Here is a 20,833-nt window from a genome sequence, read left to right on the forward strand (position 1 = left end):
TGATAGATACGTTATAACAAGAAATCCGTTATTCTGCTGTTTACCTAGCGAGTGTTGTGACAGAGGTTGAAATGACTGAGTTGTGATACCTTCTCAGAGTTAGCTCATAGTATTATAATCTGCTGTGCAGTGGCTTCGGATAAGTCTTAAAATTCATGGATGTATTACCGAAACTAGATGGTACTTATCTGCACCAGTAGCTACATGCTACATGCTGCTACGTTCACACAGACTCTTGTGCCATTTTCAGTCTGAATACCTGCTAAGAACAAAACCTTCAGATCTCATCTGCCCGCACATGTCGGTCCTCACTGGCCTTCGGTACTAAACCTAAACTGTGAATAAGACATGCTGGGTTTCCTCACAACTTCCAACACCAAGCAACGTAGGCATAGTCTGTATATTTGTGTGTTGGATACACACACACGAGCACAAAGAAAACTGCAAAGCCAACGTTACCTTACAGTACAAAACAGTGGTCCAAAGCTGAGGTGATAAATAATGACACAATACTGTGATTTCTCTGATCTCTTTAAATCTTAAACTGTGGTTGGTTTGGTTTTAAGAGGACTGTGGAGCAACTGATCGCACAAGTGTCACATTCTTAGCCTTATGGACTTGTGTGTGTGTGTGTGTGTGTGTGTGTGAGTGTGTTTGTGTGAAAATAGAGAAGACAAGGCTCAGTAGAAACATAAAGGGAGGGTTGGGGAGTTGAAGAAGAGTAGCGCTGCAGGAGGAGACAATTCTGAGCTCACCAGATGTTCTGTGGTGTTGTTGAGGTCTCTGCATCGTATTTCAAACATCTTTCAAACTTCGTGTCATGACTTAGTTTTATTTTCACTGGTTGATGGTGGTAGTGACTCATAATGTTGATTCACAGTATGTTAGAAATATGTAAGATGACACTGACATACATGTTAGTAGACAAAAAAAAAGTAAGTATTACCAACGACATTGATAATTTCTAAAAAGAAAAAATAAAGGCCCCCCCTTTATTTAATTTTCTTTTCTGATGATTTCACAAAAATGATAGTTTATAGAATTTCTTGAAAGCTGCCAAAATTCAAGTCCAGCAGCAGAATTGATCCTGGATTGGTGTTTAGTATTCGTTGTTTGAGAGAAAGGAGCTATTTGTATGTTTTGCTATCGCTACATAGCCAGCATTAGCATTACCAGCTGTTTACTTACCAGTCGAGAGGAAATGTTGCAACTTCAAGTCACTGTAGCGCCCAGGCTGACCTTAAGAAGTATCGCTCCTCGGAGGACGTATTATTACCTCTCATCGTGTAAACACAAGGATGGCCGAAGCTCTTGCCAAGACTGGTAAGTAAACAGCTGTTACTGCTAATGTTGGCTATGTGGCAATAGCAAAAATGTACAAATTGCTCCCTTAAGAGTTCTTATTGTATCCTCAGGAAAAAAATATAAAATATATACATCTACTGTGAAGACATTTTGACAAATGTTACTTCAAACCACTTGAAGTTGAAAATATTTGGGTACATGTTAGTAACGAGCTGACAAGCAGCACTGGTTGTGGATGAAATTATCCTGTACTTCTTGAAGTCCCACTCTCCCTTGTGTGAATATTTGAAATTCTCCAAAGTCATGATAATGCCCGTTACCATGGAAATTATTTGAAGTGTCATTTTATTCAGTCATTCCTGCTGTAAGAAGTTACAAGACGTGTGGAAGCTAACCTGTTTACAGACGAGTTTTATTATGCAATTTACTAACAGACTGCTGTGCAGTGTCAGTATGTAGCGCACATTTATAACTTCAAGGAACCTTTTACTAACACTTCATTATTGTACATGGAATAGAAGGGGAAATAAGAATATAAGTGTATTAAAATGCTGATTTAAAAATAGTCATTGCATTTAAGTAAAATTGGCCATTATGGGTAGTTTTGTATGTTTTTGTTTTTGTTTTATTCATGCTTTCGGATAATAAATATATCACGTTTATCAAAACTTGTCTTATTCTGTAGTTATCCAAAAGAAATGTAAAACTAGCTAAAATGTACGAAACCCCCAATGTAGTTGTTCATAACATCTTATACTTTGGACCTTGCATCGTAAACCATCTGTGCAGCAAAGTTTCTGCTACCCTTTAGAACAGCCCTGTTATTTTGTCAAACTGATGTTGATTCACAAATACAATCTTTTATTGAGCACCGGCTTTCAGTCTTGGATGAAGTTGCTACTACAAAGTCTTGATTGGCTCCCGGCCTTGGATGAACGACAGTATCCGCTCCTTCAAACAAACCTGTCGTGGTATAGAGCATTTGTGGAAATCCATCAATGAGTTCAGTATCAGCATTTGAAGGAACCTTTAACTGAATTTAATAACATGTTGAGGATGTCAGAGCTATTTACTTTTTGACACCTTCAATAACATCGTTTCAGTCTGGTTCCCGTCGGCTGGAGAATTTTATGGAATAGTATTATTAGATCTCAGCACTGCCTTTGATACTGTAGACCACCCTATGTTGGTTGAGAGGCTCAGGCAGTGGGTGGGTACCTCTGGAGCTCTGGCTTTGGATTGGTTCTCCTCGTACCTTTTCATAATTATGCCTCATCAACTGAATCTCTGTTCTGTGGCGTTCCCCAAGGTTCTGTCCTGGGCCCCATGCTGTTTGCTTTGTAATTGCTTGCTCTTGGGCAGATAAGTAATTTTAAAGGTATCTCCTATCAATGCTGTGCAGACGATATTCAATTATAAATTTCGTTCAAGCCTCTAAATGTTTGGATCGCTGATAATTGTCTACAGCTGCCTTTGAGTGTGACCGACACTGAGACTGTTTGGTTCACTCCTGTTTCTACCAGCTGAGAAATGTGTTAAACACAGGCCCGTTGTGTCCGTAACTGAGATGGAGATGATTATACGTGCGTTCATTTTCTCCAACTTCAAGGAAGACATCCCAGAACTGCTTACAACTGGTCCAAAATGCTGCGGCCAAGCGTCTGACCAGGTCCTCTAAAAGTTGTCGTTTAACTCCAATCCTGATTTCTTTACACTGGCTTCCAGTCAAATTCAGAATCCAGTTCAAGCTTCCCGTTTCGGGTCTTGCATGGGCAGGCGCCTGCCCACATTACCAGTAGAAGGTCGTCTGATAAGTGTGTATTGGTTTGTTCCTTGCTTCAGGCTAAACTTTGGATCTCTCTCCTTTTGGACGATCTGTGGATAAGACCAATTTGTTTTTTTTGTTTTTTTGTTTTGTTCTTTTTTGGTCTCATTTGATTTTTATTCACTCTGTTGTGACGCAACAAAAAGGTGCTATATACATAAAATGTACTTGGTTAATGACTAACCATGTAAACGTTCAGCTCTATCGGGGAAAGATCATTCATACTGGAGTGTTAATGTTTTCATTTGACAGTACTGACAAGCTGCTCTGACACATTTAGCAGATTCCACTTAACACTACACCCTCATGTTTGTTGGCTGCTTTACAGAATCTATATATATATCTATATATATATAGATATATATATGTATATTACAAAGTGAAATAATAACTCTGCATTTGAAAATGTTTTTAACATAATTGAAATGTTATAAATAAGGAGGAGATAATCATATTTTTACTAACTTGACAATTGTAAAATTTCTATGTGAAAGGGCTGTATAAGTTGCTCAGGATGACTATTTGAAAAAATAAAAGTTATTTGAGGTGCATGTCTCATGATGGATCGTTATTTTCAGTTTAATAGTGTTTTGTAAACAGGGTGTTCCTTTCTTGCAGGTATTTGCCATTGCTGGAGCATTTCTTTTTATCACTAACACATTTTCCACTCTTCGAGCATGTTAAGCCTCTGAAAGCTATAAATGTTGCTGTGAAATAAGTTAATCAGGACATTGCCAGGTTGTAAAAAGGGATTTATTCCCTTCAGCTTCTCTTCTGCCATCTTCTCCTCTTGCACCTTGGAAATGGGTGAAGTTGTGCCAGAAATTCCTACTCTGCTTTTAAGTGAAGTGTTTTGAAAAGAAAAATACAAGCTGTTCTGGACTTGAAGTGGAAAAAAAACATATTGGTTTGTCATCTGATACCTGGGGCCTTGCATTTGCTTTTATTTGTATTTACATTTAACTCTATGAGGACTACTTTGCTTGTCTGCTATAAAGAGATGCCAGATCCACAACAATATGAGACTAATGGCAATCATCTAGTATTGTACCCTTAATATCTTTATTGTTTTATTGCCTCACAGTGACATGTGAGTAGAACAGCTTACTAAATTATGTGAAAGTTAAAAATTCAGATCTTGCATAACAGTTGGCCAGCCATACAGCTGCAACAAACTCAACACACACACACACTGAAACACACACACACACACTCATATACACGTACATTCATACACATGCAGAGAGACACTCTGCTGTGGAGAGGATTGTTGGAAGCTCTGCAGGAGTAAAGACACAGAAACCAAACTGTGGAGATCTGAATGTGTGTCAGGACTCTACAACTATTAATATCTGAGCTCGCTTCTCTAACCAGCAGGGACCGGCTTGTTTGGATAACTGCATTTATAATTAGTACGCTCTGTATTCTTGGCTTGAGTTGCGTTCGAACATCTGGAATGAGTGGAGAGTTTAGCCAGCAGTTCTCAGCATCAACAAGCGAAATGCTGAGATTTGCAGTGCTGAGCTTAATAATCAGACAATTTGCATTAATTTTTATTTCTGCACTTTGACTTGACAGAGGATGTTCTGTTGGCGTTGAAGGAGCTTCAGGTAATAACACTGTAACTTAATTTACAGCTGATTTTTAAAGGTTTGTTGCTACGTTTTTAATCCTATTTTTAAAATGTTATCTGCTCAGTATTTTAGTGAATTTTAAGGCAGCATATGAGCTCAACTGTGAAAAGGAAGGGATAGTCTACTAGAGTTCAGTGTCTATAAATAGTTTGACATGTAACGGCCCAATGAAACTTGAACGTCTCCCACAGTAGGACTGGCGGACCCTTAAAGCTGCACTGTCTCAATTTTTTTTCCTCTCGTCTCGGACTAAAAGTTGTCGCTCGTTGTGACGAACTCACAGATAATTATCAGCTGACATTACAGTTCTCCTCAGCTCCACGGAGCATTTTAGCATCTTTCAGCTCATCGTTTTGGTTTTTATGGCCTTGACCCAAGTTACTGTTCATTCTCCCCGTTCCCATCATCATCGTTTTTCTGCAGAAAACTCTGCCCAACAACAGACAAAGCTAGCAGCTAGTTAGTGAACGTGGCGAAGCATTTAGCAGCTAAAGAGACAAATATGTCCCTCACGAATTTATTTAAGTGCATGACAGAGCTTAAAGGAGAGTGAATATTGGGTTTACGTCCATCAGGTGTCCAGGAACACGACTTGAAGTGAATGATATTATTGCTGCAGGTCTGCTGGATGTGTAAATTGAAAACTGTTTGCTAAACTGCAGCTGTTTTTTGTTTTTTAATCCAGTTTTAGTTTTATAGATTATTCTTCAGTGTTGTGTTACAGTTTATTATCTCACAAGTGGCCAAAAACAAAAATCTAATTTTCAGTTTTAAAGAGAAGGGGCAGCTGTTTACATTTGTGTTTTTGTGTTGTGTAAGAATAATATTTATATTTATACCTACTTAGGTATTAGTCACCTATTGCACAGTGACCTACGGTGCAACCAAATATGCATTTTAGTTTGATATTTAGCCAGAACACACCTGTACTGTTCTCACCTAATGTGTATATTTGCAGGGTTTGTTTATTTTACCTTTAATCCAGTATAATTATTTGTATAACTGTATTTAGGAATGTTTATGTGTTTCTGCATGTTGTAGCTAATTAGCTACATACCTTACAGACTGCACACACTTGACCATTTTACTGTTTTCTTGTGATCATCAGTGTTGAGATAAATTTCCTTGAGTTCACCCGTCTCAAATAATGAGGCTTTATTGATGATCAGGCTCGTGTCGTGTCGTGTGCACCACCTGAGGTTCTCACCGCGGATGATAAAGAGGTACTTGTAAAGTCTGTCACCACACAAACATATTGGCTCTCTGTCTGTTTCTAACCCCCCCACCCCCAACCCACCCCACCCCGACCACCCGACAGCTCCCCCCGTACATGTTTCCCCTCCCACTCTCGCTCTCTCTGTGAATGCCACAGGCCTCTCACCCTTTAGTCCAGATTTAGACCTCAGTCTTTCCCAGACATTCAGACCCAGCTGTCTGAAGCTGGCTGCTGGTGCACCGATTCTCTCGTCTGCCTTTGTCCTTTCTCTTCTCCCTTCTTCTCTTCCTCTCCTCCTCCTCCGTCTCTCTTCTTCACCATGCCTGGACTCTTTCATCACTCCTCCATCTGACATGGTAGCAGATCTTCACAGATGTTTCAGGTGGACGGAGCGTCGGAGTGTTGCAGCCTTTTGTTTTGATGCCCAGGTCTTCACCGGTTGGTCTGGTTCCACAGAGGCAGATGTCCCACTCCTCTTCCCCAGCCACGGAGCCTCTTCCGGAGGTAAGGCTCCAACTGTGTCTGCCTTGTCCACTTCTGCTGGGCGTCTGTCTGTGATGGAAACTGAAATGTGTGTGTTGGTGTGTGTTTGGACGTGACTTTGTAACTGAGAAGCTGCAAAGAATATAACACTGGGTCTACTTTTACAGAGCATGTGCCAGCACCCAGTTCTTAGCATCTTAAGCATCTTTTTTACATCTGTTAATATTTACCTTTTAAAGTGAAGCACATTCGCAACGTTTCTGCATGTTTGCATGGATAAACTCCAGATAGAGCCGCAGCCAAATCACCATCAGCACTGGCTGCAGACAGGATGTTAACTCATGCAGAAATGTCAAGCATAAAAAAAATGCTAATACATTTCTGTTTAGCTGTTTCATTATAATCATCATTTTACATTCATCAAAACCCTGTTAAACCAGTGAAGGTCATAAATTAAAGTAAATAATGTGTAAAATACCAAATATTTACAAACCAGCACTTGGTCACCAATGTTATTGTTGAGGTTGTGGACATGGGGTCTTCGAGATTTTGACGCCACAACACGAGCTTCAGAGAAAAATACAATTTATTGAAATCAAAACAGTTGTTTGAAAAATAAAAATAAGTTTAAGTTAAATTAGAACCTGAAACGTCAGTTGTATTTGCTCATTGTCCACTGAGTATGTCACACAAACACACAAACAAGAATAAGCTGCAGCTCTAAACGGGGCCTCTAAAGTAACAGGGACCATTAAATAGAGGGTGTGTTTTATTTATCTACTGTGTTTAGTCAAAGCTCATTCAGTGGCTGCGTGCAAATTAAAAGCAGATATCAAAAATACTGCTATCAGGGTTTTTCACCCAATTATGATTCATCCTCTGCCAAACTTTATACAACTATTTCTTGGTTTACACTTTGCTTATCGATGCAACACACTAATATAATTTATCATAACATACTGTAGTGAATATCACATCATTGATATATCGTGCAACTCCACCGTTTGTGGGTCTGCTGCTTGGATATCTGTGTGTTGTGACTAAACAATGTGTGTGTGTGTGTGTGTGTGTGTGTGTGTGTGTGTGTGTGTGTGTGTGTGTGTGTGTGTGTGTGTGTGTGTGTGTGTGTGTGTGTGGCTGCACTGATACTAATTTTGTAGCTGTTAAGCTGTGAGTTGTCAACAGAGCCACTGAAACCTGGATTTTGATTTTATTACAGTTTAATCATCCTCTTCATTCTGTGTTCTTCATTTTCTCACGTCCACGTTTTCCGTTTGTCTCAAGCTGTTTGTAACGTTTATCTTGACAAAGGCTGTTTGCTGCCAAAACAGCAAGTTCTCAAAAGCTCATATTCATGGAGGTATTTATAAGGTGTTGTTGTGGAACCTCTGAAGTTGTTTCTCATTCTCTTGCTCCTCATCAGATTTCTTCAGCAGGGACAGCGTTTGAACCTTTACACATTTTTCTTTTATCCCTCGAAAGAGGCATCAGCTTCGGGACGACCTCAACCCGCAGGAGCTGTTCCTGCAGTGACTGATGGGTGTCACTTTCAGATAGTTAGCTCTGTGAACATAGCATGGCTGTTTATAGCTGGAATGACCTCTGCGTGATTTAAATTCATGTCAGAAAAGCTGTGATCCATGCAGAATGTTCTCACCTCACGCTGTGAAGCCTCAGTTCACTTCAGGTCATATTTAACCCAAAGAATGTGAAGCCCAACCATCTTCAACATCTTAATTACCGTTTGAAAAACCACCCACCAGCAAGTTGTTGGCCTGCAGCCGTGACATGCAGCAGCAAACCTATAGACGCTCCTCGCAGCTGCTTCCACAACAAATGTTTTCAATGCAGCCTGTTCCAACAATACGCCTGTCTGCCAGAATACTGACGAGACTTGTTTAGCTGCGAGTGCTAAATCACCGACGACAGGTATTCAGTCTGATTTACTTCCTCCCCCAGGTCCCGTTATTTGAGATGGACCAGGATGAGGATGAGGAGGAAGATGTTCTCTCAATGAAGAGCAGAGGTAAAGTAGAGAGGACTTTGTTTGTTTACTACCTTTACAGCCTCTACTACTCCTGCTACTGCAGAGTACATTGCAGGAAATCAGTCATAAATAGTTATAGTTACTGCTCATGTTGTCACAGCCAACAAAACAAACTCCAACCTCCAAACAATGTGCAACAATAAAAATACCCAACGTTTGAGAAAAATGCTGCTGAAATTAGTTTTTTCAGATCATTGTTCCTCTTGTTACCAGGGCGCTGTACGTAATGTTTTTCATTGCTTATTTATAGGTGGGTTTATACATGCTATAGCGCCCCCTGCAGGCACTGACCCTGACACCTTCATATACATGAACTTCATGAAGACTCACTGCTGCTACGACGCCATCCCTACCAGCTCCAAACTGGTCATCTTTGACACAACGCTACAGGTATGGGACAAATTACGACTTCCTTCTGTTTTTCAGCAAAAAAAAAAAAAAACAGAACATTTTTGCGCGGACAGCATGAAAATGTTGGGTTGTAATTATGGTGTGTATCTGTGGCAGGTGAAGAAGGCTTTCTTTGCTCTGGTGGCTAACGGCGTGAGGGCAGCGCCGCTGTGGGACAGCAAGCTTAAGTGTTTTGTGGGTGAGCCACACATACAAACATCTGTCTACAGCTGTGTCCGTCACACACACACACGTTACTGGTGTTGAGTATAAATGATCTGAGGGTGTGGAGTCGTCAGTGTCACTGGAGCTCCCCTCACTGGTGACAACATTCACCTGCACGCTCAGCCATGATGTAAAGTGTGTTACTGCTTTTGACAGGAAAACACAACATGATGCACTGAAAAGCTCCATGTTTAAATATAATCTAAGCCTCAGTTTAGGAAGTGTATTTATGTATAATCTCTTTTTTTATTCAACAAAATAAGCCAGCGTTCAATAAAACAGTGTTTAATAATGTTATTTACAGAGCTTTTCTAGACCCATGCATGTTACAAAGTGCTTTACACAGAGCGGCAATATAAGACAAACAGGTCGTACAAGGCAACAGAGTTAAAAAAGGCAGATCAGGGATTTTTACTTTAGTGCAAATAAAAACCAAGTCCCCGGTTCGACTCCTGGCCGGTCCGGACTCTTTGCTGCATGTCATTCCCCTTCTCTCCCTCCAAGCCTTTCCTATCTCTCTACACTCGAATTAAGGCATAAAAAAATACCTTAAATAAATAAATGCAGCATCACCAACTAAAGGGCGATCAGTCAAAATCAATCAATCCATCAAAATCTAAGAATCAAGCGGTCAGGACAGTCGATAAAAACAGAACCAATTACAGTTCCACCAGCAATCAGGAGAAGCTCTTTGAGTATGTTATATAATATAATATATATTTCATATGTATGTTATAAGAAGAGATTTAAAAGAGGTGACGGTTTGTGCTGATCTGATCTCCTCAGGCAGCTCACTCTTAAGTTTCAGGGCTCTGACTGTTAGTGTCACCTCTGGTTTTCAGCTTGACCTCAGCTCTGGAGCCAGGTCATAGATGAATTGGTTTGGTTGAGGCAGGTGAAGAGGCTGTCGCAGCAGTGGAGGCGAGATGTAAAATGGTCACCACAAACAGCGACGCAGTTGACTTGTTACTGAAGACGAGTTGAGACTGTTGCGTTGGGTTCCTTCCCACAGAAGCTCAGGTCTGAGGGTTCAGGTTTCTCCGCTGTGGACCGGTGGTTTCATATGATGCCGCCCAGTTTGTGCGCTAACATTTAGAGCAAAGCAGGTCAACCGCATGACATTTGTGTTGCATTACAAACACAGTCACTCAACACGCAGAGCTGATCTTCATGACATTTAGACCAGGTCTGTTCATTTTGTGCTCGTAATTAAAACGGCAGCAGCCGTGAACGTGGTTATCCAGCGCAGCTGCGCTCGATTTAGACTTTTAACTAAAGTCACAACAAAAAGCCTGGTGAGGATAAAATGCTTCTTAACATGGAGATATGCTCAGATCCACTTGCTGGGCAGCAATTTAAAGTTTGGATTGAGGGTGATGCCAGAGGGAAGGTCGTGTTCAGACTCAGTTTGTCAGGCTCAGCTCTACATCATCTGAGGTAGCTCCGTTTTAAAATGTACTTTGTCAGAGTCAATGGTAAATACTCAAAGCGCTTTACACTTCATCCTCCTGACTACTGACCTGCCACCATTATGGCGAAGGCTTTGTCAGGTTTTAGCAACAACGAACAGTCTCCTGTGACCTTGGTGACTCGTCCGCCATGAGCTGCTGAGGTTTTGTGGCATCAATAACATTCATGCTTTTGCTCCTGAAAGAGAGAAATGCCAATTCACACAACAACTAAGGTCAAATGCTGTGGTTATTTCCACACATGCACATCTATCTTGGAGAAACTGACGCCTGCTCTTCTTTGTTATATGAAGCAGTTCAATCTGAGACCAACTTTTCTCTTCATTCAAGCTTGAAAACCTTTTTCCTGTAATAAAGAGGAAACTTTGAAAGACATGATTTACTGATAAATCCACCTTTGATGTTTGCATTGCGTGTGTGTGTGTGTGTGTGTGTGTGTGTGTGTGTGTGTGTGTGTGTGTGTGTGTGTGTGTGTGTGTGTCAGGTATGCTGACCATCACTGACTTCATCAACATTCTCCATCGTTACTACAAGTCTCCTCTGGTGAGCTGTGCCTCTGGATCCTATTGTGACCTCTGGATTAAACATTGACAGCAAATACACATGTGACGCACCGCAGTGATGTCACATGTCAGATTATCCAGTAAAGCAATAAAAATCACATATCATTGCTAAATGTCCCATCTTAGACTGATGATGATGATGATGATGTTGATGATGATGCCTGCTCAGGCTGATGACCATCCCTGTTGGATCTGAGATATTTGTTCTGTCTGCAGGTTCAGATCTATGAGCTGGAAGAGCACAAGATAGAGACGTGGAGAGGTCTGTGCAACACAACCAGCTCCTTTATAAAAGTCTTAATTAATAAAAACAAGGATTACATTTTATCTATATATTTTTATGTCCTGAATAACTCGTCTCTCTCTCTGCAGAGATCTATCTCCAGTACTCGTTTAACAGCCTGATCAGCATCACTCCCGACTCCAGGTGAAGACAGCCCTTGAATTAATGCACTTTTTTTTAATCATCTATTTTGCAGTATAAAATTTAAAGCACCACAGCAGCTGCAATTTCTATTGTTACATACAGTTTCTCTGGTGTTCAAGAGGAACAGTAGCATCCTGAATCCGTTTCCACCATTAGCTGGTTATAAACTGTTACCTGATATTCTTGTTATTCACAATACAGACAAACACAATGTGCTTAAGCTGATGTTGCACATATATATATATATATAATCTTTCATGTCTTAATTGACCACACCTATTAAACATTCACTGTCGGTGGTAAAACTAAGTGAACCTTTGGATTTAATAACCGGTTGAACCTGATTTGGCAGCAACAAGCTCAAACCAGCTCTTCCAGTAGCTGCGGATCAGGAGGGATTTTGAATCATTCTTCCTCCAGAAGCATCACTGCAACTTTCTCAGGATGTTTACTGTGAATGGTGTTTATTCATTCCACACTGGGTTAATGTTTGCGCTCTGACTGGGCCACTCCAACAGGTGGATCTTCTGTCGTAGATTTACTTTGGTGTTCAGGGTCATTGTCCTGCTGCTTCAGCAGCTTCTACTGAGCTTCAGCAGCCACTCCTAAGAGACATTTATTAACGTGGGAATTAATTTTATCCTTCAATGATGTGGAGCTGTCCAGACCCAGATCAAGCAGAGCCCCCAAATCATGATGCTGCCTCCACCGTACTCTACTCCACTGTTTCCAACCCGCACTGTGAATATGTGAATGATGTTTTCAATACAAACAAGAATAATACAATGATTTGTGTGTTATTAGTTGAAATAAATTGTATTAGTTCATGATTGTAACTTCGATGAAAGTGGGCCAAGTTTTAAGACAAATTAATACATCATTGCAGATAAATTCAAATGGTTCACCTACTGTTTCTTGCTGCTGTATTTTATATATGAATCTTTATTCTTGAGTTTTTCAGTTTCAACTTAAATATAATGTTAATGTTAATGACTTGAACACTCGAGATAAAGAAGCAGCAATTGAATATTTGTAGAATGATCTTAAGCCGACAGCTCAGTGTCAGTCAAACCTGAACAGAGGGTCAAGGCAGATCAATGATAACCCATAATGTGTCTTGTTTTTTCCATGTGACAATCATCAGGTGTGATTGTCACAATCCTAATCACAAGTGTTGTCACCTCCTCAGTCTGTTTGACGCCATCTACTCCCTGTTGAAGAATAAGATCCACCGGCTGCCGGTCATCGACCCAGCGTCGGGAAACGTCCTCCACATCCTCACTCACAAACGCATCCTCAAGTTCCTCCACATCTTCGTGAGCTCACATACATACATACAGACCAATGGCTTGTAGAGTACAACACAACACTTTGTGAATCGGTTTCATCTCTTAATCCTTCTGGATTTTCACTACACAATTTTGACGATCATATGTTTTCTTCTCCCCTCCAGGGATCCATGATTCCTAAACCCAGGTTTCTTCAAAAGCGGATCAGTGAAGTGGGGATCGGCACCTTTAGAGAGATTGCGACAGTCCAGGAATCAGCGTCTGTGTATGACGCTCTGACCATTTTTGTAGAGAGAAGAGTGTCAGCTCTGCCTGTGGTTAATAAGCAAGGTAGTCCTGCATTACGCTGCTGTTTGGGGGTTTTAATTCACCTGGGAATTTGGTTGTTTTATCTGTATGAATCACCATGTATCCATTGCATCCATTTAATTACTTCAACTCAAAATTCTAATGCACTTCACTTTCAGGTCAATAATGAAGAGTGGATGTGGATGTTATTTTATTGTGTGTGGTCTGGTGTTGCAGATAATCAGACTCTCTTGTGATTTCTCTCCAAGGTTGATTTTCCTAAATACACATAAGTCTAAAGTCTGTCTATATATTTTGTCTGTCTGTACCATCTGTGGTCTGTATGTCTTTCTCTGTCTCCTCTCTAGGTAAAGTGGTGGCGCTGTACTCCAGGTTTGACGTCATTGTACGTTAATTTCACATTTTTCATTTATCACTGCAACTTTGTTAGCCGAGACAATGACAGAAATGTAAATCTTGTGATTCCCGAAATCCCTTCTCATTCTTAAAGGAGCTATTTGTAAAGTCTGCTATTGCTACACAGCCAACGTTAGCATTAGCAGCTGTTTACTCACGATAGAAGAAACGCTGCGAGTTCAGTGTCAAACTGGATTCCTTTACTCACCAGGAGCTGCATCCAGTGGTGGAAAGCAACCCTTTTGTTTTGCTTCTATTTCTATCACTTCTTTTCTTCTACGTAGATTAGCATGCTAACCAGCTAGCCCTGGTCTGGCTTGGACTTTCCGATACCGAGTCACTGTAGCATCCAGTAGGAAGTAGCTCTACTCAAAAGACATTTTATAACCTCTTGAATGATGGCTGAAGCTCTTAGTGAGACTGGTAAGTAAACAGCTGTTAATGCTAATGTAGCAGCTACGTAGCAATAGCAAAAACTTACAAATAGTTCCTTAAGTAGTTTTATAGCTACTTTATGTCGTTTTGGTCTGGTCAACACTTCATTGTGCTCCCCTCCTCTCTTCTGAAATAAGAATACAATAAATTCAGTCATGATTACAAAATCAGAAAAAGATGAGAAACAGTAAACAAGAGTTTGACCAAAGATACTGTGAATAATAATAATGATAAATGGAAAACATAGTGATTGTTTGCCAATTGCGCTAATGAATTAGTACAATCCAGAAAGAAAACCAAATTCACAAAAGCATTGATTGATCAAAATAATTATCAACAGTGAAAGAACAATTTAAATTTCCAAATTACTCTAAACTATTTATATAGAATCCATAAATCCAACTTTAATTAACTGTCATCCACAACGTTGGATTAGCAACACAACACAGCCTCAGAATGGCTACCTTGGGCAGCACTAGCACTAAGGTTAATTTGATATCTAGAAATACAGTCACAAAATACAGTAGCTGTTAGAAATAAAGTGTCTATAGACAATTGGTCCAGAAAGGTAATTTAAAGAGTAAATAAAAATGCTTCAGTTTTAAATCTGACAAAACTGTGGATGTAACAATGTCAGTTAAACTGCTATGGAACCATGACAGTAGGTGTTTCTACTAGCAAAACAAAATATTCAACTGAAACCAAATGCTGGTGGCAAAATAATAACAATAATAATAATGATAATAATAATAAGTTTCTCCTTTTTTCCATCATTCAGAACCTCGCAGCCCAGAAAAACTACAACAACCTGAACATGACAATGCGGGAGGCCATCACCTCCAGAGCCTGCTGGGTGGAAGGAGTCCTCAAGTGTTACCCTTATGAAACTCTGGAGACCATCATTGACCGCATTGCGAAGGCTGAGGTAACGCACATGCGCTACAGTCTGACTGTTATATGTTTAATAAATGTAGGCTAGGTAAAAGCTACTTGTTGTAAATCCTGTGGTTTTCTCTCATCAGGTGCATCGTTTGGTGTTGGTTGACAGGGACGATGTGGTGAGAGGGATTGTTTCTTTATCTGACCTCCTTCAAGCCCTGGTCCTCACTCCTGCAGGTATTGATGCACTGTACTCCTAACTCCAACCCTTCCATCCACCCACCCCTTTGCTCTTTCTCTCAGTCCCTTGGTTATCTGTCCACCCACATATCTGCCTTCAAATCCTCGAAAAGCTTCCTGCTGCTTCTGGCGATCTATGCTACTTCCTCCCTCCTGTCAACGCTAATGTTTCCCAAACTCTTCTTCATCCAACTTTTCATCCTCCCGAAGACAATGAGGGTCTTTCTTCTCTTCCTGTGACATTTTCTGGTTCCAGTTTCCTCCCCTCTCTGAAATCTCCTCATCCTTCCAGCTGCCCCCTTTTATACTCCTCATCTTAAACCCTCTGCTCGTCCAAGATCAGCCTCCTCTGAAAACTTCTGAGCAACTAACCATCTCTTCTAAAATCCTCTGCTGCTTCGTTTATAATCCAAACTCCTCATCCGAGACCTCACTTGGAACGGCGTGCCCTTACCAGCGTCCTTACACCTTCTTTAAAATTCTCCTTTGAAGCATCAAACAAAATTAACCATGTTGCCCTAAGATACCTCCTGCAGAATCAACAAAGGCTTTCTCTAAAACCATCTGCCCTTCGATAAATCAAACTGAAACCTTCTCTAAAACCTACCTATCATATGCTGTGGATGGTTCCCCTAAACCCTTTTGCTTGCGCCATCTAATCCTTAAACGTCCACCCCAGCTTCAAAATCTGTCAGTTATTGTCACTCTACCAAAATCCTGTCATCCTACCAAACAGCCAAGCAAATCTTCCAAAACCTCGTCTGAACTTCCCACCAATCAGCCGTTCACCCCGTCCCGTACGCTCTACGAAGTCCGACAACCAACCCCTCCACACTTTCTCCCAAATGTACCCCCTTCATCAATCAGCCAGCGTCTTCATGCTGCAGTCCCTCCTCTGAAACCACCACGCCACCAGCACCTTCTTAGCCAACACACCTCAGGTAGGAAACCCGAGCTAATTCTGCTGCTGCTGCCTGTCTGAGCTTGCATCTTCACTTTTCCTTCAAGCCACAAGGTCTTCCTGCTGCCTGTAGTGATTTCTTCTGTAGTTCCTCCAAAGGGATAATATGAGGGGGAACTGGTACCCATGGTCCCGGCATCAGTTGTCAGGAAAAGACACTTTTTCAAAACATTTGTGATTCTGGTTTACGACCTAATAAAAATTTCCTTTTGAATGTAACACACATAAGAATATAACACTTACAATGGGCTACACTGACCTCAACAAGGCAGCGAATCCAATGTGGTACCATTTCCTTCCATCTTTGATTGAAGAGTCTGTTGACGTTCTCAATTACCAGAGCATCACGTTAATGATGATTGGAGACAAAATGTCTTCACTTATCACTAATGTCAGGTTGAATTTTTTATTTATTTATTTTTTTGCATTGTGCATGTGAGACAAAGTTTAGTCTGATATTCATGTCAACTGGATTGATTTAGTTTAGTTTGTTCATATCTAGTCTAGTCATCTGTCTAGCTGCTTGGATGTTGCTTAGAAAAGCCTCTTCTAGCCTGACATGTCAGCTGTACCAGTCTCCCAACATTGACTTGTCCCGGAATATTTTTCATTTCTACTATATTTGATCTTTTCTACGTCAGCTGAACTGAACTGAACTTAATGCAAAAGTTGAAGCTCAAAGTTCATCTGACTTTGGAGGAAACGGCCTCACCACAGTGGCCATTTAGTAGCTCTAATGAGGCTTTCGATCATATTAGATCGAGCTACTAAATAGACATTGTAGTGATACTGTATTCTCACATACAAAACTGAATTGACATGTTAGGCTGAAGACCTGTGTCGTCACGCTGGGTCTACATCATACCAGGTGTACAATACAAGCAGCAGCCATCTTGGAGGAACTGTTGTTTCAAGTGGGATGTGCAGCTTCCACATTCCCCACTTGGTCTTACAAGTTTCCTCCAGTGGTGTTTACATTTTCTCTCTGAAGTCGGTCGAGTAGTTTATCACAGAATACGTAATATAACAAAAACACCTGCCGCTAATAATTGATAAATGTCCGACAATGTGAACACCTTTATCCACCCAGTTTGTTTGGTTCCTCTGATATGATGTGAACATGGCTTTGAGTTTCAGCCTTGATGAAACGGACTGTAGCAATAGATTGTGTGCTTTTAGTGCTTGTCTTCTGTCCACAAACGCTGTAAATATTGAGCAGATTATAGGTTTTGTGTTGGGAATGTGTATAAAATTGTATAAGATAGTGTTCCTTAGTTATAACGCAATTTTTCAAAATGGTTAAAATGATATTTTAGTCATATTGTAGTAAAAGTTAAACTTGGTATCAGAATTTCCTCTGTTCGTGTTAATTTTCTCATTTTTATCTTTTACAGATATTTATGAGAGACCATCCCTTCAAGACTGAAGAAAACAAGATCATGTAAAACAAGATTATGAGGTGGCAGAGCAGGATTGTGGCGAAGAAGTCACAGGTTTCAGTCCCAGTCTAGAGGAAAACTATAGGAAGGAAAAGTGAAAGTAGAAACACTCTGACCCTCCTCTCTGAGCTCCAGTAACGTGCTGTACATGGAGCATTTTATTCCCAAGTGATCGCCAGTAGAAGACAGCTGTTTGTGCTGGAAAGCTGCCAGTGTTGACCTGTATCATGCGTGTGTCTGCAAAACAGCGGCAAGCTGATGATGACTTTCAACCTGAGAATCAAATTTTGAGGTTTGATTTTTGTCAAGCTGTGTTACTTACTAAAAAAAAGTGATGTCACGTTCAATGACTCGTACTTAACTCTGTGGTCTTAGAATTATTACACATTAGCCATTCATATATAGAAAACACTTAATTGTGGAATTGAGATGACGTTTTTTTGTAAATGCACTTATGCTCCAGTCACTGTGAAAAAAATAAATATTTTGCTCTGTTTTCAGTCATATGAGGGTGTGGTGGTGACTGCTGTACTTGGCTTCAGAAACACTATAGTTTTGTTTTGTTGAAGAATGGTCAAAGAGAGGACAACCTGTAGGACAGATGCAGCATAAATACAAGGGTAACACAATAATAAGGGTGGAAACTGTCAAATTTCTGCTCTGATTAGCATAATTTTACAAGTTACTAGTCAAAATGTGATTGAAATCTCTTGAATTTGCATTTAGTTTGGTGAGAAATGAAGTCGGACATATTTGTAATGTGAATCTGGTCGAGCTGATGTGTGACGGTACATGACGTCCACTCAGTCAGCTGATTCGACAGCAGGTGAGTGTGTCTCTGTCTGCCGATCCTCTCTGACTGACGGGGTGTGAGCCGGGGCCGACTGCTCTGTTTACCAGGGGTGGATTTGTTAACTCTGCCAGTTTCGTACATCCTGGTCACATGATTACCAGTTTCCAATGTGTGCACGCACGCACACACACGCACGCACACACACACACACACACACACACACACACACACACATATATTACATAAACAGCTCTGCTTGTATCTTAACGTTCCTCTTCAGGTGATCTAATGGAGGCAGATTACAAGTGATGAATGTTACTGTTATTGTTGATATAATTTAAGGAGTTAACAGCAGGTGACAGAGAATCACTGGATTGACAAATGACAAGAGAGAAAAATCTACTATTAATAATATAATCATTACTGTTACCTTTACACAAATGGTTAGCATACTACTACTACTACTACTGCTTCTACTGTTATTATTGAAAAAGGTACTTACACTTACTAGCTCTCCTGCTATTGTTACTACTACTACTACTAAATATAAAAAAACACATAATATATAATAAGTGTAAAAATCAGCAAATAATGAATTAATAAAATACAAGATGACAAACAGGAAATAAATGTAAATGTTTGGAGACTCTCTGGTTCATGAACTTCAGCAGGAAATCAAAGAAAAATCAATAATACCTGACCATGCATCAGCCACATGCTCCCTCCGCTTTACAACTTCATTCCTCTGAACAAACAGTTGAGCCACCAATCAGTTGGGGTCGGGCTGCTGGTTCAACACTTTGTCTTCACGTCTCGCTCTGACTCTGAGACGACACACACAGACAGGATGCAGCGGAGTGTGTCAAGCTGCCGGAACTGATGAGTGACACCGACTCCGCCGCAGCAATGGACCCCAAACCGAGGTAAGGAGACGTGAAGCTTACAGCAATGATGTTCGATGTCGAGTCAACGGGCTTGTTTATTTTATTGACTGTAGTTGAAGTTTTTAAGTCTTCTAACCCTAAAGTGAAGGTATGTTAAAAGTCTCAGTTAAGTCTCACTGTGCTCACACTCCTCATTCATTTCGATGAGACCGCTGTGTTGGAGGAGCAGAGGTTTTCGCTTTAATAAATGCAGGATTGTCTGGCAAAAAAATATGAAATCCACTTCAACTTTTGCTGCAAATTCAGCGTCATCTGGCAGGACACTACAGTGGCCAATCAAATGTGTTCATATCGTGCATCCATGTCAATCCATGGCTGAAAATAGTCCCCAACAAATGCACTTCTTTCTGCAGTTTGAGTAATGTTTGTTGAAAGTTACAGTGCCCAGCTGTTTTAGGACGTTACTGAGCCTTTTTAAAGATCGAAACAACATATGTAAACTATTTTTAAGTTGTGTCTTTAATAGGAACCAGTCGGCTGAGCGCCACAGACAGAGTGGAAGTTTAGAGAGACACTAATCCATTGTTGGTTTTAGTCTTTAATGGGATTTTCTGACAATAACAAAAACACAGAATATCACCAGATTTATCCTTTTAACTTGTGCTGCTTATTGTGTATTATTGTGCATTAATATTAGTTAATATATAAGTCGCACACAAAAAGTAACTAAATATAAGTGGAAAGGGAAAGGGTAGATTTTAATGGTAGAAAGCCACAGAGCAACCGAGGAGCCTGACACTAGAAGGTAAATAAAAGACTAATTTATTACAAAATAAAACAAGTGAAAGGCAAATACAAAATGTCTATGGGTCCTAAAATGTCCCTTAATAAACAAAATAATAATATAAATTACAAAAAATATAATGGGGATTGACCACTGGCCCACAGTAATTTGTAAAAACACAAACACCCAGTCCTTCACCGACAAAACACAACGACCAATTTGTGTCGCAAAAGCAGTAAAAAAAACAAACAAACAAACAAACAAACAATATGGACAACGTCAAAGTAATTTCCTGATTATTTGAGAGCTCTTTTGTTCATTGTTATTCTGGAAACAGTCAGAGATGTTGTAGTTCACTACAGAACAAAAGGTTATTAGATGTGATCTGATGCACTTCAGCCTTGTGGGTGTGATGTTTGCCGACTAGACACATAATATTCACTGTTAGTGGTTCACCGGTGAGAAGCTTTGATGCAGTACATTCATAGAATAAGGGATCAATGCAAAGGTGCAGCTATTTAGTTTTAATATCAAACAACACTGATGAGAAGAGAAAGCTAATTGGTCGTTCCATTGCAACATCAGCGCGCAGCAGTGGAGCTACGCCCTCCGCCATTTTGGACTAAAATCTATCAAACCTATTAAAGAACCTTAAGACAAAGTTTGAACTGACCAGAGTTTAAAATATTGTAACACAGAACCAAAGGAAGCATTTCCTGAGAAAAAGTGTGTGTGTGCTTGCTGAGCAAATTGCTGGTGATTGGCATGTAATACTTTATGCTTTACTGTATGTTGTGGTTCCATGTTTGAGGAGGTTCCTTTTATGTTGAGGAGGATGTT

The 20,833-nt window shown here is 40.3% G+C and overlaps 1 protein-coding gene across 2 annotated transcripts; it reads left to right on the forward strand.

Annotated features, from left to right (window-relative positions):
* The first annotated feature begins 6,173 nt into the window (after positions 1-6,173).
* Positions 6,174-17,997, forward strand: LOC111218364 (5'-AMP-activated protein kinase subunit gamma-1-like). 2 transcript variants are annotated; one of them, XR_002664978.1, is made up of 14 exons: positions 6,174-6,484; positions 8,423-8,489; positions 8,761-8,900; positions 9,018-9,099; positions 11,079-11,137; positions 11,374-11,419; positions 11,530-11,584; positions 12,774-12,900; positions 13,038-13,203; positions 13,530-13,567; positions 14,792-14,938; positions 15,036-15,129; positions 15,869-16,073; positions 17,488-17,997. XR_002664978.1 is itself a non-coding variant. In XM_022740637.1 (13 exons), exons 1-13 carry the CDS (start codon positions 6,401-6,403, stop codon positions 17,517-17,519), a joined length of 1,137 nt encoding a protein of 378 aa, XP_022596358.1. In that variant the 5' UTR covers positions 6,174-6,400; the 3' UTR covers positions 17,520-17,997. The 2 variants fall into 2 exon arrangements, 1 of the variants encoding a protein (XP_022596358.1); XM_022740637.1 differs by lacking the exon at positions 15,869-16,073.
* The last annotated feature ends 2,836 nt before the right edge of the window (positions 17,998-20,833 follow it).

This window comes from Seriola dumerili, unplaced genomic scaffold, assembly GCF_002260705.1.
Source record: "Seriola dumerili isolate Sdu_G_001 unplaced genomic scaffold, Sdu_1.0 BDQW01000052.1, whole genome shotgun sequence".
Lineage (NCBI taxonomy): Eukaryota > Metazoa > Chordata > Actinopteri > Carangiformes > Carangidae > Seriola > Seriola dumerili.